General features: G+C 39.1%; 1 protein-coding gene across 2 annotated transcripts in view; it reads right to left on the bottom strand.

The window, feature by feature from the left end:
• slc24a3 (solute carrier family 24 member 3) overlaps positions 1-25176 on the bottom strand; it is a 125018-nt gene extending 99842 nt beyond the window's left edge. Inside the window, exons 1-2 of one of the 2 annotated variants that reach the window (XM_042433892.1) lie at positions 25134-25176; positions 8537-8780 (exon numbers count right to left, since the gene is read on the bottom strand). In XM_042433892.1, the coding sequence (XP_042289826.1) occupies positions 8537-8717 (181 nt within the window). In that variant the 5' untranslated portion in view covers positions 8718-8780; positions 25134-25176. Of the gene's footprint in view, positions 1-8536; positions 8952-25133 lie in introns of those variants that run through there. The other variant, XM_042433891.1, reaches the window with a different exon arrangement.
• Positions 25177-25465: the final 289 nt, after the last annotated feature.

Raw genomic sequence — 25465 nt, 5'->3', positions numbered from 1 at the left:
GAATCCAAAAATTAAAGGTGCAACATTTAGCACTTCAACATCATTAGCACATTGATGTTGACAGTTAAATAATGGGCTTGGTATGGAGCATTAATGCTTTTTTGTATTGACTGAACGGTGTCTATAGCTCAGACTATCCAAAGCTCTCAAGTACCAAAAGCTAGGTACGAATTATTTTGTCAGATTCATCTTCTTTGCTTATTCTTCAATCAGAGAGCTTTAATGTAAATCATAATTTTGCCAATATTAGACTGTATTCTTGTATGTCTGCTCTTTAGACCATATCTAAAGGTGCATTACATTTTTCTTTGGCCACTTGGGGTCAGAGCACCACATATTATGGCCTTGATGTGGCTAATGGGTTTGTTTACACACACATCAGGCAGAGACAGGGCAACATTAAGATTTGGAGTTGTGTCTGTGGTGACATCACAAATGTATGTCCAATATTCACTTTATTAACTCTCTGTTGGTCTTGCTAATACTCTGCTAAATGCTACACTATGTTTACCAGATAGTTGCTAACTTTATCCATTTGCCGTTTGGTGCTGGGTGAGTAGCGTACAGTGGGCTTATCAGTAGGTTTTTTGCTGAAAACAGATGCATGCTGCTGCTAGAAATAAGGTTGAGTAAGTTTTGTGAGTGAACTTAGACAAAAACAATGGGCTAAACGTTGCTGATTATCCAAAAGCAGTTTACCGAAATTTAGCCAAGCAGTCACCTCTTGCTGATGCCCTGGTCTCCCTAGCATTATTCCTACAGAATGACACACTTTGTTTAAGAAGTGGAGCAAGATCTTGAATTTATACATCGGACACATATCTGCAAACCAAAGAAAACCCTCAAAAGGTCAACAAATTATACTTTTGAATGATGATTCAATGGTGGTTGCTCCTTGGTTTTTTATCAAGCATTTTCACAGATTGTTTGTAAAGAGTGTATAATGGTTTTAGTGTAGTCACTCCTGCCTGGGACCAGCTTGTAGCACAATAGGATAAGTGTGAGAAAATCATTGAGTGCATTAAGAGCTTAGCAGCGGCTAGAGGCAGTTGATGTCTAATATGTTTAAAATTCATTAGGCCAGTTCTGACACTTCTGTTTCTAAAAATTTAAGTTGGAATCAATTATTATGCCCAGATACTTGAAATGCTCAACAATATTTATTACCTCTCCTTTAGCTAGGTTGTCAGGTTGATGTGTGTTATTTCTCTTGATAGCAAAATATATGCCCACAGTTTTGCTCATGTTAGGAGTAAGAGTAGTGAGATCCATTCTGATACTTTGTTCAATACTACAGTGAGTTTGGAAGCAGCTTGTTCTCTTGTTTTAGCATGAGTGTAAATAACTGTCATCTGCATACATCTGGATATGAACCTCTGGGCAAATCAAAGGCAGATCATTGATGTATAAACTAAAGAGAACTGGTCCAAGGATCGATCCCTGTGGAACACCAACGGTACAGTTAGCAAAAGATGAGCATGTGTCATTAGTTCTTTTGCATTGTTTTCTTGAGTTTAGGTATGACTCCATCCATGTTTATGCACTGGTAGAGAAATTGAACTTTGACAGTTTGGATTAAAGAACACTGTGATTGACCATATCAAAGGCCTTTTTAAAATCAAGGAAAACAGCACTAGCAACACCCCCCGTTCAGACTGGATTCAATTTGTTCGATAAAATAGCAATGTGCTGTCTCTATGGAATGATGTGTGGGAAATGTCTGAGAATACTGATAGGTCTTTAATTAATTGGTTGGATCGCCAGTTTTAAAAATAGGGGTTATTACTACTGACAGGTATCGAGAAAATAGCATTGACAAGTTTACTAGATGAGTGATAGGAGTACAGAGGTTTTTTTAAACTTCTTTACAAATGCAGGATCACAGTTAAAAACATCTTTAACCTTGGAGCTTTTAAACTTTTAAAACTAAGGTATTAAAATCTCAAATCTCTAAAATTTCAAACAATATCCTGACACTAACAGGCTGGCCGTCTGTAGTGGCATGTAAACCACTTTATACTGTTTGTCATGTACCAACAGGTTATATTTGGCAGCAAATCTCAGGGATTGCTCTGCAGCACAATACATGGAGAGGAGCACTGATACAACAAATAAAACAAATACATGTTTCTCACTAGAAACGTAGTCTTAAATAGAAAGGTTACTGAGGAATATTACAATTTTTCTTACTATGGATTAATGACTTCCTTAAAGCTGCACTAATATTTCCACATAAACAATAGATTAAAAGACTGTGTGTATGTGAAAGGGGTCACTTATAGTGATAAAAAAAAACAAAAATGTATTAAAGCAGCTTTAATGTGTCTACCTAGCATGACTACATTCATGATTGTCTATGAGCATACACAGCAACTCCTCTCAGGAAAAGGGAAATGCAACTTTGAACTTCTCTAAAAAGTAATGACTGGGCTAACCAAACAATGCACTGTAATTTACATATTTAAAAAGTTGCTGATTTCACTGTCAACAAGGACACGAGAAAGCATCAACTTACTGATGACTTCAAATGTTAACAGCACATACCTATAGGACTTTTCTGCCCTGAGTTGTGCCACAGAAGCCTTTTATTTTGTATAAAACTTCTGCCTCTTTTTCTAGAATTGGAACATCAAAACTACAAATTTGGTTTTGCCCTATACTTAACCACCTTTAATATAAACCTAAATGTAGCTATTTGATTGAGCTTCTTGGTGGGCCTGGGAGGAAGGGCTGCCTGAGAGGTTCAACACAGGGTAGTGACCACACCACACTGTGCATGATGAATAGAAAACATGTAAGCACTTTTTTAGGAATTTGTGAAAATGTTTGTTAAATCTTTAGCTCAGGAGGAAATATATGTTCCTACTTTTGAAAGGAGCTGCTACTTGATCCTACAGACACCCATTTAATGAACTAAGCTAAGCTAAGAGATACCATAAGTGGAAAATAATAAAATTCCCCATAAACAGTCCCTCTAATTTTAGAAATACTGAAATGCTAACATTTGGCCAACAACAGAGAAACATTCTGCACTGAAATGCCTGAAACATGTGCTGCATGTACAGTAAACATTCTTTCTGTTGTTATTAGAATCCAGTTGAACAAAATGTTTCTCTGCTTGCACCTTACTTTCCCAGCTCTGTCGGCATTCTCTCAAGTCTGACTGGCTAATTAATGAACCTGTCAATCACTTTTAAAGGCACCATGAACTGAATACACAAATGCAAGGCTGAAACGAAAATCTTCTCACAAGCATGCTGAAAATAAACGGATTCCATTCAAAGATCTCAATCTGGCAACAACATCTGGAAAGGCAACTCACCCAAAAATGGCAAGGACATGTCAACACTGCTGCATTGTGTGAGACGGGAAAACTCTTGAGAAAAAGTTATCCTTTTATTTCCCCTCAGCCTCCACCGAATCATTTGACAGGGTTAGGGACCCATATAGCTCAACAGTTGTTTTCGGAAATGACTTTGCGTGAGCAAGAGCAACTAACTGAACTGAGACAAGACCGTGGTTTAAAACTGAGAAATGCTGATCTAACTTTGGACAGTTTTTGGTTGACTGCTGCCAATAATATCAGCTGATTGATATATCGTATTGGGCTGTATTTAAAACCTCCATGATTGTCTGACTGCTTGTGTTTCTTTCACCGTCAGACTTTTTTTTAAGCGATGTTCCCACATTTCCAGATCTCGGCTATTGACGCGGTGAGTTCAATGTCATCATAACCAGTAGGAATGATGTCCAAAATGTCAAAAATAAGACCCAGGATGTAACAAAACAGAATGATCATTTAATTTCTGTTGCTTTTATTTTGAACTGAGCCAAAAGAAAAACTTTTTTGGCTGCTGCACTTATTAGAAGTTGCTTTGTATAAAAAGCCAGTTAAATGCAAAAGATAAATGAAGTCTAAGTCTGGACTTTTTTTTAAAAAAAAGACTGTCTGCAGTTGATATTTGAGGAAGTTCCAAAACTTGAGGTTAACATATGTAGAAATGCTCCCAGCAAGTCAAAAGTCAGGGCTTCAACCTGCTCTGAACACTTCATTTGCAAGGTTTTTTTCTACCTTACAGATGGGCTGACTTCAGATCATCAGACATCCTTATAAACAGCCGTCCGTTCCATAGCCTTGCCAAGGTTGGTGCTATGATTTTTCCACGTTTTGTTTGCGTTTTCCACTCTCATATTTCAGATTGGATGTTGGATTGAACATGTACAGATGTATTTGAGGAGTTGACATTTCAACTAAAGAAAAAAAAGTAGTGAAACTCTACTATTATAGTTTGTTTCATGGTTTGTTGACGTAGCCTTCCGAGCGGCTGGAAGTTGGCAGTTATACAGCTTCCGGAAGCTAACCAATCAGAACAGAGTGGGCTCATCGGGAGAGAGAGAGGAGCTAAAATGGCCTTTTTCAGACTGAATTGAGGGGCTGCATAAAGGGCCAGCATAAGATAAATAAGAGTTTCTTGGACTTTAAATCATGCAGAGATTCCAGCACAGCCCAACAATATAAATCTAGAGCTGGAAATGTGCATAATATGCCCCCTTTAAACTTCTCCATCCTCCCTCTCAACCTGCTCTCTTTCTCAGAACCACCTTTCACTCTCACCCTCTCTTTGTCTATCTCTGCAAAGACACACCTTCTTCATCTTTTCACTCCTTCTGCCTGCCTTCCCCGACCCCATCTCACCTTATTCATCTCGCTTTCTCCCTCACTCCAGTCTACTCATTTGCATCTCCCCCCCTCCTCCTCTTCCTCCTTTCATCACTGCCACCGCTGTCCTCACTTGCTCCCACTTTTCCTTTTTACATCAAATCCCCCCCACATCCTCCTCCTCCTTCTCCCCTTTTTCCCTCTACTCTTGTCTCTTTTCCTTTTTGTCTAATTCGGCTCCTCCGCTACGAGTCCCCGAGGCTTCGTCAGTGCAAAGTGCTCCGTCTGTGTTCCGCTCTCCCCTCCCCGTCCTCTGCTAGCGTGCAAAGGGAAGGGGACCCACCGACCGGAGCTGTAAGTTATGTAATGAGATCATCTGGACACTAATGCTGTATACCATATACACCAAGCACCCATTAGCGACTTCTCTATACTATAACCATTTGTCTGTCTTTCATGTTTGTCACAGATGGATGATGGAGGGACTTTGGCTTGAGTAGCGCAGTTCAATGTCATTAAAACCAAGAGATAATAGCAATGGCAACATGTATCTGCTCATATGGGTAATCCTCCCTCCTATAGTGCTTTTGTCCTGAGTCTGGCTTTTACCTTGTGTTTTTTGGATGGATGGATGGATGGATGGACAGATGAATGGATGGATGGATGGATGGATGAGGATGAGGGATGGCGGTGAAAATAAGGACAGATGGAAGCCAAGGGGGGGATGAGGAGATATGAGGAAGAGCAGAGAGAAGTGTGCACATCCACGTGTCAGTCCACAAAGACATAAGGAAACACATACACCTCAACATGTGTATGTGTGTCCTAGACCTTGAAAGCCTCGGCGCAGCCCGACGGCTACTATCACCGACAGGAGAACAGATCCTGCTCTGCCATGAGGGAGTCCATGTGAAAATGCTGTCAATTAGCACCCAACTCAGAGTGCATTTCTGCGTCAGGGGAGGTCAACCTGGAGAATATGTTCTAGTGACGGCACAGTTAAGCACTGAAACCGTTCATCAATTAAGGGGGTCAGGTAGCAGAGGCGGTCGGCCATTACTCGCAGGGTTGTCGGATTAATCCCCAACTCCTCCTGTCCGTGTGTTTAAGTGTCTTTGAGCAAGACACTGAACCTTGCTCCCACTATGGATACGTGGGGAAAAAATGTAATGTGATTGACTAGCCACTGAAAGGAGATTAATTGTTCATTTCTTATAATCATTTAGTAATTTATCAGTCAAAACTCTCAAACAATTGCAGGTTCTAGATTCTCCAGATGTGATGTGTCTCTGTTGTACATCATTGTAAAATGAATATTTTTGGGTTTTGGACCATTATTTGGATAAAACAAGAAATTTGAAGATGTCATCTTGGAGCCAAACATTCCCTAGTTGCACTTCTCAAATGTGAGGCTTTGCTGCTTTTTTCTGTCATATATGACAGAAAACTAAAATGCATTTGGATATTGGAGAGTTGTTCAAACAAAACAAGGAATTTCAGGACATCACCTCGGGCTTTATGGAATGACATTGGGCATTTTTCACAATTTTCTGTCATTTTTGTAAACAAAACAATCGATAAAATGAATTGATTATATCAGAAAACAGTAAATCCTCAGATTTGAGAATCTACAACCAACAAATCTTTTGCATTTTAGCTTGAGAAAAGACTTCAACAATTCATTGATTCTCAAATTTCCCTTTTATTTATTTATTTATTTATTTTTAGAACTGCAACCCATTCAAATTCTTGCACGCCATCAGCTCCTTTATTTCTGACTATGTATTTGATATATGATTGTGGAAGAGTTTCCTTCCACAATCCAAATAATTGAACGTCTTAGTTTTTAAACTAATTAACAGTTTCGCTCCTACTCAACCATGCAGTCATCTAATCTTTATCTTCCCAGACATCTCACAAGAAACAAGAGAAGGCAAATGTTTAATAAGATCATAACTTATGAAAGTCCTTTTCCTGTTTGGTTAAAAACGCCTCTTCCTTTTAGTCCTACAGGGCATTAAAAAAACATCAACTTTAGTCTATGTTCTAAAAAACTGAAGTTTAATATCATAACATATAGGCTATTACCTTTAAGACTGTGAATTATGCTAGTAGAGGTAATCAATAAGCTGTTTTAAGATTTAATCTGTGCAAACAAATCAATCTCAAAAATGATCAAAATTGTTATTGTTGCTTCTAATATATTATTACAGGAGCATGGGTTGAGCTGAAATAGCTTCATTCATTATTAGCATCACAAGCACACAAATGTTGTAGTGACTGAAAACACAGAAAACCATCAACAAACTTTGAAAATGTCATAAATGTCATGAGGTGAAATGTGTTACTGATTGTGATTTCTTGCTGTCCCAGTTACATATTTGAGATATCTGGCATTCTCATGATGCCTCTATAATAATCTCACATTCTCATCTTCTGCGTGCCCCCACACCCACCCCCGAAAATAGAAGCTTCAACATGTCAGAAAAATCACAATTCATTACCACTAAATGTAGAACATCATATGTGCTGTCCCTGAAGTCAGAGACAGCTCGCTGTAGGATAATGAAACACTGAGTCACGAAGATGTAAAATCTCCAGGTAGTAAACAATGTGTGTGTGTGTGTGTGTGTGTGTGTGTGTGTGTGTTTGGAAAAACCCTGAGGGATTCTGATCCTCATTGTGTTTCTACAGCTGATTTGTTTACATCCTGATGACATCACTGGACTGATTTTGTGAAGAGAGTTGATCATGTTCAGCAACGTGAACTGGACTGCTGACTTGACCATTAACAAAACATGCAGTACTTGGCAAAAGACAACAAAACATCGGCTGATATGAAGCTGTTCAAAAGTCTAAACCAGGCTTGTATTCGCACTATTTACATTATTCAAAAGCGACAAGCATAGCCCATTGATTTTGACAACATGATTCCTGATAATCCAGTCAATATGAAAATCCCTCTTAGCGGTGGTGCGCTTTTGATGTGCTGTTTAACTTCTATTTCCAAATTAAATCCAGTTAAAGAATGCCACCCTCAAACTTGTCAACGAGTCAGTGTCATCGGTTTTTAACAAGCAAACAGACTCCCATGTGTCCACAACGTGTTCAACACTTCTTATCCGGCTTATCAGTTGTCCTGTTCCTGCTGTAGCTGGCAGTAAATAGTAGAATGGTGGATTTCTGTTAAGTAATTCAAGCAACACAGAGCAGCATAGTCACCGCTACCATTTCCAGGGGATTATTAGTTACAGATGTTGAGCTACACGAAGGCGTGTTGTTGTTTTGTTCAGTACAGTGAATGTAAATGTATGTGCAGTCATACAGTAATGCTGTAACCTAATAAAAAATCCATCTGTTATTGCTATACTAATTCTAATGGGATCTGTAATGTGTTTTATCTTTGACAGCCTACTCAGTGGTGAGTTTACAAGTCCTACGCTGTGTAGTATACAACTGTTATTCTAGTGTATATGGTTTATTCTATTGGACACAGACCCGTAACGTGCCTGTGCTATTTAAGTTAATAGTGACCTTATTGTACTTAAATTAATTATTTTAATTTTGTGTTTTTCCTAATATTCCTCATGTTAACAAACATTGACTGTAGTTTTGCTGTAATTCTTCCTTCCTAAAATCCATCACAGTTAAGCTCAATTTTGTTGTTTAAGGCTTTTAAAATGAAAGAAAATAGAAGAAATAAAAAGAAAGAAAAATCATAAATATCAGCTTGACAATATGTTTCTTTGAAAGCCCTTTTTGCATCCAAACAGCCTGTTGTTCCTGCTTGCCAGAAACTCTATATTCATCACAAAATCAACCTGTAATGCTTATTGTTTGACAGTAAAAACAAGAGACGTTTAAACTGCCCCTCACCTGCTTTCTGTGCCACAGTCTGGAACCCTACGACGAGCCCCAGCAGTACCCCCGCAAAGCACATCTGGAAGGCGAACAACTCCTTTCGCTTTCTCCGTCTGGCTTTGCTCCGCCGCCGGTTCAGCATCACACCTCCTCCGACGGCCGTCTCCGGCATCCCTTCAACCACCACGCGGGCCATGGCGCTCTTCTCTCGGCGAGCGTTCCGGCGGAACCCCCGGTGGTGGTGCAGAGGTACGACAAACTGAAGCGAGGAGGAAGAGACAGAGAGATGTGCCGTGTGGGCACTGAAGTTACTCGACGAGAGAAGATATGACTGGCTTGTCGATGGGTTTGTGAAATTAACCAGGGTGTTAAAGAACAGAGTATCCGGTCGACATTTTCAAAATAAAACGTATCGATTAACGTTAATGGAAGCTAGCTAAAGTTTTAGGTAGCAAGAAGATATTAAAATAATTAAAAACTATTTCGATCATTTTGTGCCTAAACACTCAATATACATAGTAAAATAATATAGTATACATTTATTGATAGCTAAGTCATTAGATAATTTTAGACAGAAAACTGCATTTTTTGCCACAAGATAAAATGTGTATTTGCACAGAATTTTATGGTCAGAGTTGATCTGTAACATCTCTCAAACATAGGCCCTTAAGTCAGATCACTGAGGCCAGTTAACAGAAAAAAATCTCTTTAAATATCTTTAAAATTTGTTTAATATATGAATCACTCAGAGTTTTTGCTCAAGTACTTCAATATCACATTGTATTCACCTTTGGCTGACATTTGATAAAGACCAAAAAAAGATGTTTTTTGGAAGAGGAGCATTGAAGTTTGCTATTTTTGGAAGTAGCTGTAGTAACATTGCAATCATATAGGCTATATTGCCATAACCGTGTGAAATTCAAAAATGAAAAAGATGCAGTTTATGCAGGCTACGTTTTAACACCAACTTGTTGTAGGTTATCGATTCTATGTTTTTATTTTGAAGATCTCGTTTCCGGTAGTCGGGTAACTCTGGGGCATTTGACGCAGTTTGAAGAGGTTAGGTGATAAGTCCCCCTCAAGCGTTTCTTCCTTCCTCCGTGGTTGGAGTCAGAGGGCGGGCTTCCTGGTTAATTGACCCGGGACAAGAGTGTGGTTTCTCGGCTTGGATGTTAGTGCAACGCCGCCGGGAGCTCCATGGCATGTCGACTTCAGCTTGGATGTTCTGTTCCGGAGCTGGAGATGTTACAGGGAGGGGCGTGCGTGTGTGTGTGTGTGTGTGTGTGTGTGTGTGTGTGTGTGTGTGTGTGTGTGTGTGTGTGTGTGTGAGAGAGAGAGAGAGCGTGCGTGCGTGTGTGTGGACCAGGTATTCCTCACGTTGTGGTGACGAAAATCTGTCATGTTGTGGGGACTCGCCGTCCTTATGGGGATAAAAAGCAAGTCCCCTTAACTTAAATCATTAATTTTAGGTTGAAGACTTGGTTTAAAGTTAAGGTTAGTTTAGGGTTATTTTAAGGTTAGGGTAAGGGTTAGGCAATGTGCTGCTTATGGTTAAGGTTAAGATAAGACTCCAGGAAATGAATGTAAGTCAATGTAATGCCCTCTGAAGTGATGGAAACACGACTGTGTGTGTGTGTGTGTGTGTATGTGTCTCCACACTCAGTCAGTGAAGAACATTAAATGGAACTGAATTGACAGGTGTCCAGCAGTTGCTGATCAGCCTGTATGGGAAATTGTGTGAATAAATTGACTTTTTATGTTATGATATTTAATGTTATTTTATACTGCAATCCCTATTTAAAGAATCATAAACAAAAACTGGACTTACATGTCTTCTTTTTCTGTGGTTTTAAATGTAATGCGTCAGTCATGGGTGTTGTCCTTTTTCCGTTATGTTGTAATCAAACTGCAAGATAAATAAATGAGACTCTTGGGAAATAAAGTGCAGCTATCAGTAGAAAAGTGTGTTGTAATGATGGCTCATGCAAAAGGCCTTTTGAAGAGAACTGCCATTATGAGCATTACCATTAAAAACAATGAGATTGATCTTTCACCCTGGAAACGCGCACATACACACAAAAGCACTCTAGCTGATTGGGGTCAAAGGTCGCACCCTCTGACCTCTCTATGGTGAAGCATCAGATGGATGTTTTTATTTCTGAAGCAGAACAGAGGGAGGAAGAGAAAAGTGAAAAGAGGAGGAAAAAGTCAATAGGTAGGCACTTGGGATTGTCACATGAAATTGAGCTGTCACTATTGTTCTTCTGTTACTGCGGAGCACATCATGTGACCGCGCTGCACCTTCATGTCTCGTGTGTAAAGCACAAGTCACTCCGGTTCTTCCATCCTTTCTTTCTCTCTTGCCGAGGTGTGTAATGATGTCATCGCGGGAAGGGAGGAAACTGGAGACCCATAATGCCATGTGAGAGATAGTGTGGCATTAGCGAATGAGCTCCCAGATTACACCCACAGCCCCTTGGCCCGAGCGCTCTCTCTCTCACACATACACACACACACACACACTTCCTTCATGACGGATTGGGTATAATCCTCATCCTGAGCAATAGCGTCTGACAGCCGTGATTCGAGACAATGACAATGACATATCGAGTGTGCTGGATTAGGAGGCAGTGAGGGATTTTTACCCTCCATCCTTTGGGGAAAATCAGACAGAGCTACATTATGTTTTTTGCACTCGCTCTTTCTTTTGATTGAATCCAGAAAGGGACCACCCATGTCATGGCTCCTTTAAAAATGTCAATCGCAACCGGCATGTTAAAGGACAGAATCTGTTGCCACTAACAGGGCATTAAGGGGGACATATTATGCTTTTTGTGGTTTTCTGCTATTTATATACTGTATTGACGTTAAACATGGTCAGAGTCCCACAACTTGAAGTCTAAGCCTTCAACCTGCTCTGAATGCTTTGTTTGCATTGTTTTTTTCAGCCTTACTGATGAGCTGACATCACATCGTCATGCATGCACATAAACAGCCATTCGTTCTGCAGTCTTGTTTGCGTTGTCCACCCTCATATTTCAGATTGAATTTTGGCTCAAACATGTACGGATGTATTTGAGAAGTTTCATGGTTTGTTAACATAGCCTCCAAAGGGGAAGCCCCTGAGAGCTGGCCAATCAGAAGAGAGTGGGATCATCAGGAGGAGGGCTTAAAGAGACAGGAGCTAAAACTGCCTGTTTCAGAGAGGCTGAACTGAGGGGCTGCATAAAGGACCAGTAGAAGATAAATAAGTTTTTTGCACTGTTAATCATGCAAAGATATTCCAGTAGAGCCGCAGATTAAAAATACAGACCAGGAATTGTGCATATGTCCCCTTTAAAACATTCTGTGTGGAAAAGAAATCTCATCTGCATTAATGCTACAGTTGAACAGAAAAAACATGCTGACTATCCCAGAGACTGTCCTCATAAGAAAAACAACAGCATCAGTTGTTTCTTGTAACGATTAAAACAACTTATGTTTACTTCTTCATGTTCATGTTTTCATTTTCTCATGTGTGTTTTCTCTCAGAAGGAAAGACAGAAGTTGTAAGAGATTAAAGTGCCACAAAACCTGGAGACCAGAGTTCACATCCCATTTTCTCCTAACAGTCAACTTTGGTTACATTTAACAATGACCATGATCTTTTGCTAACTTTAACCAAGTAGTTTTAGTTAACTTAACTTTAATCATAGAAGCACCAGATCAGAAATCGCTCCTATGAATCCTTTTTGTAATGCTCATACAGTATGAGTCAATATGGAGGACAAAGACTGGTGTTGCATTTTATTGTTTGGGAATACCATAACCAATATGAGATGCATAGCATCAACAGCTTGTCTACACATGAGGCGTTTCAGCTGTTTTTCAGTTGTTCCTCTCACATGTGTCTGACAGAACAGAGGCTTTAGATCTAGTCCATTTTACACGTGTAAATACAGCGACTGTCTGTCTTTCTTCTCTGGGCAAAAACACTCATTTGACCTGCAATCATCATAATGTTCTTAATCTGAATGGATTTGGTGTCTAAATATGATACAGAAATGAACTCAAATAAAATAACTAAATTGTTATTAAAACAACTATGAACATTTTTAACTGTTTCAGCTCTTATAATACCACTACTGACACACACATATATTATGTTTGCTTGAATTGCAGCTCCTCAATGTGAAATGATTGATTATTTATTTATTGAATGGGACAGTGTGCAGTCTGAAACATTAAAGATGCACTGCACCAGAGTTAGCTTGACGCTAATTTGCATCTGTAGTCCCCGACAAAAAACATACAACAGCACAACAACAAACAGTAAAAAGCAAAAAACGACAACAACAAACAAACGAAAAAAACACACAGAACACACCATACAAAATACGAAGCTACACGCAGCACATCACATACACCCACAATGTCAGTTAGAAATAATGTAAACTAAACTCAGCTGTGTGACTCAATGTTCACACAGCTGATTGGTCTCTAGTACATGTTTCAGTCTGGTCTTGAATGCATTGATAGAACTACAGTTCTTCATATCATCAGGTAGGGCATTCCACTGAGTTGTGGCTTTCACTCAGAAAGCTGACTGTCCAAATGCAGTGCGATATGGTATGGTACAATCTTGTATGGAGGATATTCTGGAGGATCTAATAGAACTTACTGAGCTAGTGTACATAAAGTCACATAGTGGAGGAGGGGCCAAAGCATTTAACATTTTATAAACTAGGCACAAATTTGAGAATAATCTAAAATTGTCAAAGCTCAGTAAATTGTATTTCTCCAGAACCCTACAGTGATGGAAATGCATTGGCTTTTTGTCCAGAGCTTTTAAAGTTTGTTTGTATAAGGACTCAAAAGGTTTTATGGCTGTTTCTCCAGCCTGCTCCCAACATGTGATGCAATAAGACATATGGGAAAGAATCATAGCTGCATAAATATCTTGGCTGCATCCAAAGAGAAACAGTTTCTAATATGTCTAAAATTTGCTAAGTTGTACTTTATGGTTTTAACCGTTTTTTTAACATGTTTCTTAAAGTTCATGAATGTTCACCTCCTCATGAACAGGTGACATTCATCAGGTTGAAACAAGCAAATTTGCCCTGTTAAGACAGTTTGTTGAATCTGACTCGGAACAGCTGAACGAGCAAACCTTTTAATTCAGGAAATGACTAAATTCACAAAATCCTTTATGTAATGTCCACACAATGGAAACAAACAACGGTTCAGCTTCTTCATGTTGCATGATTCTGACTATTTACGTCCTCAAAATTCAAAGTTGTCTTTTATTAAGTGCAAAAACTGCCAACCAAGGTTTTGTAAACAGCTTTACGTGTTACATTTAGTAAAGTGATGTAATGATTTACCACCTAGAAATTACGATTTAAACTTTTAAAGCCTGCCAACGTCTGATTTTTGATTTCATTCACTGACTAAAAACATGTTTGTTTGCCTCTGATATAATACGTCTGGCAGACGAGGACATCAAGAGAACCGGATCAGAAGTCTGTCGTAGATTTTACAGACGCCTCTCCCTCAAACACACACATCATACCTGTCCTCTCTCTGTGCACGCTCCACACTGATACACACGCTCTGTTTGTAGTGTGATGTTACACCTGTCTTTGATGTGTTGTTAGTCCAGGCATTGTCCTGTAAATCATCCCAGGATTCCATGTTTATTCCTTTCTACATGGACCATTGAAGCTGCTCCTCGCCTCTTTTGATCATCAGGGATTTGGTTGGAACGGTTAAAAGGATTTTTTTTTTCCTTCATAGAAGATTGATTAGGTGTGTTTGAAATTCATTACGTGATACATACAGAGAGAAAACCCTCCTGCCCCGTGATGTCTGTAGTCAGGACACAAATATTCATGATAAATTAGAACTTAAAATATATTTAAAAAAAATTCTTTACTCATCAACTCCAAAGAGCAGCTGCCACATAGATAGAAAGCTGGATTAAGCAACAAATGCTAAAAGTCTTTCTCTTTGAGGTCTAATTGTACTGCAGAATAAGGAACGAGCAGAGAAATGTCTAATGAGCTCCTCCGGCTGGTCGGCTCAGGAGTACACTTTACAAATGACAGTAATAATTCTAGTCTTTTCAAAGAAGGGATTACAACACTCAATGCTGCCAAAGTGAGCTGATGGAGCTTATAGAGGTTCTTGAAAATAACATTTAGCTTGAGATAAGAGGATATACAATGTAAATAGAAGTATACTGTATATGTAAAAATATATAGCTGAGAGTTATTGTGGACAGTAGAGCAATTTGATGACAATATTTAGTGCCCTGATGTGATCTTCATGCATTTACAGCATAAGTTTGGATTGTTTGAGACACCTGTCAGTCAAACGCACTCCAACATTCTCCTTTTTTAATCTTAATATTAATTTAATCACCACCTACACACATTAGATACATTTTGGGGAACAAATGCACTGATTTTTTTCAGTTACTAAGTACATTTACTCAAGTAATGTACTTTAGTATAATTTTTAGGTACTTGTACTTTATTTGAAGATCCCCTTCACACATGTTTTGTATATAAAATACTCTACTTTGAATCATAATTTGTGTCTGATATGGTTCATCCACACAAAAAAAGTTCAAGTCCTTATTCCTAATCCTAATCTTGTTAAATCCCTTAAAATGACATCTCCGCCTTCTCCCTCATTAAAAATTCCAAAATCTATGAATATCCAAATATTTTTTATTTCATTTCAATTTTCCTGCTGGACACAAGATGTCTCATACTTCTCTGTAAAATCCATTTTCAGTATATGTGTGCTGGAGGCTTCCAAGTTTCCACAGCACACTTGTGTAAATTGAATACTGGACCAGGATTGGCTCTAAACTAGTTGTGATGTCACAAATCCTGCTCGTACGTACACACGTTAAACTGATATTTCAGGTGAACGGTCGATACAGTGGTTTCAGCTTGTCCAGACAGGAAAGGTCATATTAAAAGAAATCCTTGCTGCCCTCTGCATGAATAATCCTGTCCTCTGTAAGCAGATTACGGAGGGTTTTGTTCAGGTTTCTTGTTTATATTCCCACAGATGTGCGCACACATGTGCACAGACACACTGTCACATGAACTCACAGAGACACACTGCAGAGGCAAAAGTGCTTACAGGCACACACACACTGATAACACACACACACCTGAATGATGCACTTGGGAGATTTGAAGTGCAGGTGCACACACAGACTCAAACACACACACACACACATACAGATGTGGTAAGCATAGATGCTCACACGTGAACACACACACACATAGTTGTGTTTCCATCACCTCAGAGGACATTACATTACTTACATTCATTTCCTGGAGACTTGTCCTAACCTTAACATAACCCTGAACTAACCTTAACTTTAGACCAAGTCTTCACCCTAAAATTAATGATTTACGTTAAGGGGACTTGCTTTTTGTCTGCATAAGGGAGGCGAGTCCCCACAACATGACTGTGTAAACAGATTTACGTCCCCACAACGTGAGGAATACCTGGACCACATACACACACACACACACACACACACACACACACACACACACACACACCTGTTCGCTTCCTAAACCTGTTCCACTTTAGCACTGAGCGTTTTTGTGTGAGGGAACATCCTCTTCTGCAGAGAGCAAGTGCAGCTGCTTTCTCTGTCTCTCTGTCTCTCTCTGTCTCTCTCTCTCTCTCTCTCACACACACACACACACACACACACACACACACACACACACACACACACACACACACAGTCCCAACAAAATGACTCAAAAGAATTAGGCTACCCAATCTGGTGTACTTCTTTAAAACACTACAAGTCCCTCAGCCTTTGACAAAACAATCTCCAGTCAAGGTCCACTTACTGGCTTGATCTAAAGCTTTTCACCTTTTCACACTGTCTTCATCAACATATAAAATTTTCTCAAACAGCCATTATGGGCACTATTATTTGAGGGTTTTTTTTTTTTAAGACGTCTTGTTTATCTTTGCTTAAAAGTTGAGCTTGACAGTTTGATTTGTTTAACTGTATTTCCACCTAATGAACAACATAACAACACATAACACAAGTGAAAAGATGTGACATATGTGAGATTTGAGAGGTTGAGACGTTGTAGGCTTATACAACCACAATACTACAATCTACCTTCACCAGCACAATGAAATGAAAATGTATACTCATCTGAATACACTTAACACAGAAAGTGTCAAAAGCAGGCTGGAGAACATTTCACTTTACACATCCATCACTCTGTATTGTAGAGATACATCTTAGCAATGATAACTGATTATTATTTAAGCAATTTACTAACAATGCTACCAGTCATAATTCCAGTGGTAACACAATAGATGGGAGGAGAGAAGAGTTTTTGTCAGTCTCTGTCTTGAGTTGGTCTTGAGAGTTGATGCCCATCGATCAGACTCTGTTCACTCTGTGTCTACAGAAGGGAAATGTGACAGGCTCTATGGTCTTTTAAATAAGAAAGCATATTACTCTAAATTTACTTCCCATCACATCCACTGTGATGAATGGAACATTATGTGCGGGTCATGTCTTTATTATTCAGAAGGAAGGATGCTGGAGACAGGAAAAGGCTGTTTTAAAGCTTGAAATGAACTGAGCACTTTTTTATTTCAAATACCTTGTGACATGAAAATTAAAAGATTTATTGTTCAAAACAAACAAACAAGGCGTACTGGGGAAGTCCTTCCATATTTTGTCATATTAACAAAGACTCTGAAACATCTGCCCTCAGGTGTTGTTCTCAACATGTAACTAGCTCTGTCCAGAGTGCTGATCTGGGAGCTGTCCTGGGTACATGACTGTTATTCCTGTCAAGAATTATATTACCATTGGCTAGTAGTTCCCATTAATTTCCTCATTTACTACACCTCTGTGAATAAACAGGTCTCTAACTGCCTCTGCTGTTTCCAACACAGGAATGAGTCTTTTAGATAGTTTGGTTGTTGCCAGTGTTTATGGCCAGTAGTTGGTTTTTTCCTGCCATTCTACTCTACAGAGACCCAAAGTGTTCAGAATTGAAAAAACAAATAAACATTCATATGAATAAATACAATCAAAATATGTGACATAACCATTAAATTGTTATGTTTATTCAATTTTGCTATTTCATTCTGCTTCTTTTCACAAAAACTGAGTTTATTGGATGTCATTTGTATTTCATTTCATTAGTTTTGATTTCAAACTGTCAGATGTAGTACAGATAGATGCTGTAGGAGAGCATTGTGATCAATGAACAAAAGCATTATGCATTATGAACAAATTATGCTTTAACTGCAACGCCTCACAATCGACCTGGAACTCCACAAAGATTAACATATCCCTGCTCTCCTGGTATCTAGCTGTGCAGATGTAGTTTTTGTTTTATTTGTCCAGATTTTGAGATGTATGTGTCTCAGATTTCTTCCTCCAACCCAGGTACATGGAATTTGTTTGGGTGCTCACTGATTTGGGGGGAAAAAAACAACTGAAACATCTCTTTCCAGAAACAAATGTGGTTTTCTGAATAATCCACACAAGTTGCTGTAAACAATTTTCACTGGAACTACTTTCTAGTGAAAAATAGTCCCAGTGGAAACTGTTGACAGTGTGATACTACTGAGGCTGAGAAAATATGTTTTGTTGGTAATTTGGGTGAACTGAACCTTTAAACAATCTAACTGGAATGTATCAGCTAATACAAATACTGCACTTCATTATGTACATTTGTCATAAAATCTTACATACTAGGATTTAACTTCCTGTATGTACTGTACCTTCATTTTTGATGACTGTAACAAATCAACAACACTAGAGAAAGTCTTACTGTACGACTGTTACTACCATCTGATCAGCTTGGATTTGTATCATTTATAAAAAGCTTTCCAGTAACCAAACCTTGCTTTCTGTCTCCGCTACCGCAGACCTGTGTGTGTATGTCTGTGTGTGTGTGTGCAGGTGTGTGTTTGGAAAACCAGAGTGTGTACAGTTGATAGTCTGCTGTACAGCGTATAAGAAAAGGATGTTCCACATGTTTTCTTCCAAGTATCGCACATGAAGAAGACATGTGGCTATCTGTCTCTCCCTGTGTGCATGTGTACACAAGAGGTGTAATTTGGTCCCCCTGTCAGATCAATAGTCTCGGTCACCGCTCTGCCTCTCTGCAGCTCTACACTGCAGCTAGGCTTTCCCTATGGGGATTCTCCTCAGCGGTAATGTCTCTACTCGCCGGGCTATTCCAGTAGCGATGGCTAGTCTGCTTTCTCTATATTCGGAAGAGATCCGCTTGCAAAGTCACTTCGAGGACAAAGGGTGTGGTGAAGGAGGAAGAGTGGAGGGAGGAGGGGAGAGGAAGAGAGGGGAGAGGTGAAGTGCAGAGGAGGGGAAAGGAGAGGTGAAGGGCAAAGGATGAATATAGTGACAGCGCTAGCAGCAGTGGTTTATTTTTAGCACAAATTCAATTCAGTTCAGCTCAACTGAATTAAAATTCGATTTCAGCTTTTACAAATATGACACTTTTTAACACTGACAATACAAAGAGAAACAGTGCAATAAGGTAATGTACTGTAAGTCAGTTTATATTGAAGCATTTACAGTAGCAGAATAATCAGCATAGTACGGTGGCTCTGAACACTCAACATGCTGCAGCTTAAGAAAACACATGCAAAAAGATGTACACTTGCAGCTTTTATGGTTTTTAGTTGTGTCTGTATTCTTTTCTGTACAATAAATTCCATAATTCACACAAAACTACATCTTACACCTTCACTTTTTGACACATGCATTGTAGTAACCTGGATAAACCTGTGATTACCACACTCTGTCTATAGAGATAGACGTAGCGAGGTGTGACGTCACCTGTTGGTTTCATTGGAACCAGTTTGAAGCCCAGAGTTGCAGCTTCTGATTGGCACCATCTTTTCCGTTTGGAGCCAGGACCTTCCAAATAAGGAGTGTAGGGTGTTGCCTTTCACACTCTGGAAACATTACCCGTTACCTCAGATCAAAGCTAATGCTAGCTTACTGGGAACACAGAGCACTGCACACTTGGGCTACTTGGGTTAAGTACTTAAGCTAATCATCAATATCATAATCAAGTAACATTACACTTCCCATAATATTGCAGCGATAATCCAACTCAGACCAACTAACCCCACTGTCAGTTTCACATGGCTACACTACTGCAAGTCTTCAAATCTTATTAACAGAGAAATAATTTCCAAAATGACCACTAGCACACTTATTAGAGTGCTTGAATTTAACAACTGAGACAGCAACCGCCAATCGAGATAATGACTCGTTGGAAAAATTATTGACTCAATATTTGTAAAGAGAATTTGACACTTTTTGACACATGGCTTTGAAGCCCTGAACAAACATTAATGTCCAGCAGGCTAACATCACTTTAACTTTACCAACACCCAGTTTAGCCTTCTATTTATGTAGCTAATCTAACCAAGTATTTATTTCACAGATGACACGATATAAAAACACTTTTTAGCTATTTTTTGGGATTGGTCCTTGGCTGTTGTTTAATAATGGGGGAAAAAGAGCTACTAATGGAAGTGATCTTTTTATTCATTTTAGCAAATTTGTCGTATTCCCACATCTCAGCAGTTACTTTGTGGGTATGTTATTATCAATGACAAAAATAATGGTCATAACTATGTTCTCCCTTCACTCCGGACCCAGTTTGAGATCCTTTTTTTTCCCAGAGCACATGGGACGGCCAACTGACACCTTCCATCTGGAAGGGACACCTGGACGAAAGGATGCAGGGATGTAGGCGAAACAAAAGCAGGGGGATGAGGACACATGTTTGAATAAATGAGCTTATTTACTGTCAGGCCAATCTGTCTGGATGACCCTCATCTCCTCTCCTGTCACACTGTGACACTGGCAGGATGCATAATGGATCACAGCCCATCCGAGCCAAAACACAACAGGAGGACAAACTATGAGCAACACACTTTTTCGAACACAGCTCCGCTAGCTGACGACCAGTTTACAGGGACTCTGATGTCTCCGGGTTTACATAAATGTTTGGTTCTCTGCCTTTGAGGATGTTCAGGCAGCATGTGAAGTACAGGGATATGATACTGCAGGTGGTGGGAGGCGAATCAATGTGAACATAGATTAGTGATACATACTGTAGGCCTTCTTTAGCCACAGTGATCACGCACACCCACACACATACATGCACATTAGCATTCATGTAATCTCAACACAAGCACCATTAATGCATAGTGCTTTTGGTTGCTAAGAGGAGGGTGTGATGCCATATGGAGAAGTCTGCACATGGATGCTGGTGTTTGATTATCCATGTATACATACTGTAACCTACACAGGAACCTATAATTATATGCTCTCGCTCTGTCTTCCACTTGTTCTCTCACTTACACACACACACACACACACACACACACACACACACACACACACAAACACACACACACACACACAGTCATGATCCACCATTGTGAGACTGACTTATTTGACCCCATTAAATTGCAATCAGGATGGAGTTCATGATAAAATGCACTTAAGCTGTGTAATGTCATGTCATACTCATGACGATATATTAAAATGACTGTTATGTTAATGAGGATGTTAATTATGTTAAACTCTTTAACAGATATTCTTATATGAACACAAGGTGGTAAAGTACAAATACAGTATGAGCCATCTATTTGAACTTCTATGAGATAAACATAACCTTTATGAAGTTAAATGTGCAGTTTTTCTTTGGACTGTCAAAGATGTGTTGAGTAAACTCTAGTTTTTGTGATAGTCTTGTAAAACCAGGCATAATTCAGACCACAATATGTGGCTTAGTAGCTTAGAGAAGACGTCATTTCATTGCTGTAGGCTGAGATGTCAGGCTGAGGCCTTTCTACACCATTTTATTACCTTTTTCAACTATAGAAACATGATAACACACAGGACCAGTTACTCTAGTAAATCAATAAAAAATAAGTAACAGAACAAACAGAAGAAAACAAACAAAATACATCTGGTCAAACAGAATTACCTACAAGTACAGTAAAAAAACAAGCACACAGTCAACTGTGGAGACAAGTGAAAAATAAAAGATAAGGGGGCACCATGTATCAGTATGTGGGGTAGAATATTTCCCTTAAAAACAAAACAAATTGAAGGAATATTTACTTCCTGTTAGGTTCCTTCTGTTATCATGCGTCAGAAAATTAGACCAAACTTCACAGAACTTTCCTTGGTAATTATTAGCCCTTGTGATTAGAGCTTCAAAGGAGGCAATGTCTGTCATCAGTTTCACTATTCAGCAAGCTCTGGTTTTGTCTGGCTCTCCCAATTGTGTAGAAAAATCCTTGAAGTGACAATAGAGCCTACTAGTGCAAGTCCAAAATTTTGTTTTATATATTCAGTGTTAGGAGAGACCGGTCTCCTACTAAGCACAGCTGGGGACATTCTGGCAATGGCCAATGCAACCACTCACCGATCCTTTTAATTACTTGTTTCCAAAAAGGAGAAACAAAAGAACATACCCACATTAAATGAAGAAAAGTACCTGTTTCATCTTTACACTTCCAACAATAATTGTCATCTATGAATCCCATTTTTTTTTAGTTTAACAGGTGTATAATAATACCTGTGGATGATTTTGTAAGTTACTATGCAGAGTGTTTGCCATTATTTTATAAGAGACTGAAGGTGACTGAGCACTCTAAATAGGATAATAGGTTGTTCTCCTTTTAACTTAATATAACTCAGACTCTTTATTCAGCTCCTTCATTGTAGATCCTTCCAAAACTCCCTCTTGAGCCTCTCTAAGCTAAAATTATCTTTAAGCTCTTCAAAGGATAGAAAAATGCCAGCTCTATACAAATCACTAACTTTTCGAATGTTCTTACCCACCCATGATTCCCACAGAGTAGTTTTTTCCTATTTGGATTAATGGGTTGTTCCAAATTGATTAATATCCTTGCTTATATTGAGAGATGTAACAACTTATGAGCTTTCATCCATGTCTCTCTGGAATGTTCCACGATTGGGTTGTTAATAAGGCCTGGTACATTTTTCTGTGACAATGCCTCTATCAGCCCCACAGGGGCAGCAAGTTCACTTTCTATCTGCACCCATGCAAGTTGATTAGCCATTTTTTTCATTTCAAATGATATTCCATACAACTCTACATTTGATAATCCCAGCCCTCCTAAATTCCTTGTAGTGTATAATTTAAGAATGTTAATTCTGGGTTTCTTCCCATTCCACAGAAAGTCTCTGATTAAATGATTAAAATGTTTAAAAATCCCTGGATGAATGCTGACTGGCACCATCATGAAGATAAACTTAAACTGAGGTCCAACTACCATTTTTGTTATGCTTATCTTAAACTCAGATTTATTAGCTTCCATCGGTCTAATTTTGTTTTAATCTTTTGAAGCAGTGGAGACATATTCATTTGCATTATATTGGTCAGATCTGCACAAAGTTTTATCCCAAGGAATACCATTCCTGTATTTATCCATCTGAATTGCAGTGAACTACTTACTCCCCTATGACAAGTTCTTGATACTGACATTACCTCAGACTTGCGCCCATTAATTTTGTGTATCTTTAAATATGTTTCAACTAAATCTAACAGTATCGGGGCTGAAGAGGCGGGTCTCTGAATAGCCACAAAATGTCATCCACATAAAGAAAAAGCTTATGCTGTCTTCTGCCAGCTGCAACCCCACTAATATTTGGCTCTGCTCTAATAGCTACTGCAAGTGGTTCAAGAAATAACATAAACAGTAATGGAGAGAGCTGGTCTCCTTGCTTTGCGCTCCGTGACATCTTGAAGGAGGGTGATATCAACCCATTTGTAAGGACTTATGTCTGTGGGTCCGCATATATCACCCTATTTAAGAACCCAGCTCCGAATCCAAAAGTTTTCATATTATGCAACAAAAAACCTCACTCCATCCGGTTGCAAGCCTTCTCTGCATCTAGGGAGAAGGCCAGAGTGTCGTCTTCCCTGCTTAGCCACATCAAGTGAAGCAATCTTCACCTCAGGTTATCAGAGGATGACCTTCCACTTATAAATCCCATCTGATCTGGATGTATAATGCCCAGCAGGATATGCTCTAGGCACATAGTCAATACCTTAGTTTGTATCTTATAATCAACCCCTGCTAAACTGATGGGCCTGTAACTGGTTGGATCAAGTGGGTCCTTTCCTTTTTTGAGGATCACCGAGATGGTCAGTTGCCTTTGTTGTTGTTGTTCTGGAAATGTCACAGTAAAAAATTGGCCATACAGTTAAAGAACCAAAATTATATTTAAATTTTCGATAAGGTATATATTACACACACATACGCCTCCCAAAGGTGGAAATAAGGTATCAGGTCCATTTTTAAAGAAGAACCAAAGTGTCAGTAACAGCTGAACTTAGATAATAATAATGTTCTGTAATCAATCCAATTTTTTTATTAGTTGCAGGAAACTTGATTTGTCGACCAAATCAACAAACTGATAGGACGGAGCTACGGAATCTCAGGTGAGAGTTGTGTCTTACAGCAGATAGAGAACAGAGCAGCACATTATCTACAGCTTTTTATGGATTCATTCCTTGAAACATTTACTGTGAAAATCAGTCATGTGTCAATTTTAAATATTCAGTTTTTATTAATGAAATTAAATGTATATATTTGTTTTAATGTCCCTACCAAAGTTAAAACTATACCTACGCATGAGCCAAAAGAACAAACTACAGAAACCACATTTTCATGGATTTGATCTCTCTGATTGTTTTGTTTATTATAATTGTTCTGTATTAGCCAGCAAGACACCGATAAGTTTTGTAACATCAGTTTGATATTAAGTTGTGATATCACATTTGTGACACTAACAGTCATAAATTTGATGATTTTGAACCAGGATTTCAAGTTATAAGGAGTGTCTTTTTCTATGAATTTACAGTGGATTTACTGATGCTGATCCTTAACAGATTTTTGTCATTTTTGTAAAGGTTTCTGCTGATTGTATACAGTGTGTGTATCATGTCTGTGATTTTACACAAATAACGTACCTCAGGGACAAAGAGTTCAGTACAGAGCTATAGTAAGAAGGTAGTTAGCCTAGCTTACCATAAAGACTGGAAGCAGAGGAAACAGCTAGTCTTTAAAATACACACAATTTAAAAGTATAATATGTAATTATTCCACATGAAAATGTCTAAAAACAACTAGAACCTACTGAACGTCTGGGTCTTAATTTGTAAGAGAAATAAACCGAACAAGTGTTAGCAGCAGCTCGGCTAACAGCCCGTACCGGACGTCCGGTTGTCGCTGTACATCGTCGGAGAAACACTGATTTTTTAGGTAAAACAGCTTTAATTAGTATTTTAACGATTTTAATCTGTGTGCACGTTTGTTTTTGGAGAGGAGGAGACTTCTGCGGATAATTCGGCTCCCGGGAGAGACCGACCGAACGTCTGGATCTAAAGTTATAAGAGAAATAAATCGAACAAGTGTTAGCAGCAGCTCGGCTAACAGCCCGTACCGGACGTCCAGTGGTCGCCGTACATCGTCGGAGAAACACTGATTTTTCTTTAGGTGAAACAGCTTCATTCAGTGTTTTTACCTGTAATCACCGGATCCGTTTGTTCTGGAGAGGAGCAGACCTCTGAGGGTAATTCGGCTCCCGGGAGAAACCTGCCGAACGTCTGGATCTAAAGTTATAAGAGAAATAAATCGAACAAGTGTTAGCAACAGCTCGGCTAACAGCTCGTACCGGACGTCCAGTGGTCGCCGTACATCGTCGGAGAAACACTGATTTTTCTTTAGGTGAAACCGCTTCATTCAGTGTTTTTACCTGTAATCACCGGGTCCGTTTGTTCTGGAGAGGAGGAGACCTCTGAGGGTAATTCGGCTCCCGATAAAAGCATCCCGAATGATTAACACTGGAGTAATCCT

This window comes from Thunnus maccoyii, chromosome 14 (assembly GCF_910596095.1).
Source record: "Thunnus maccoyii chromosome 14, fThuMac1.1, whole genome shotgun sequence".
Classification (NCBI taxonomy): domain Eukaryota; kingdom Metazoa; phylum Chordata; class Actinopteri; order Scombriformes; family Scombridae; genus Thunnus; species Thunnus maccoyii.
Note: the sequence above shows the minus strand (reverse complement) of the source record. Positions and strands in the feature narration are given on the sequence as shown.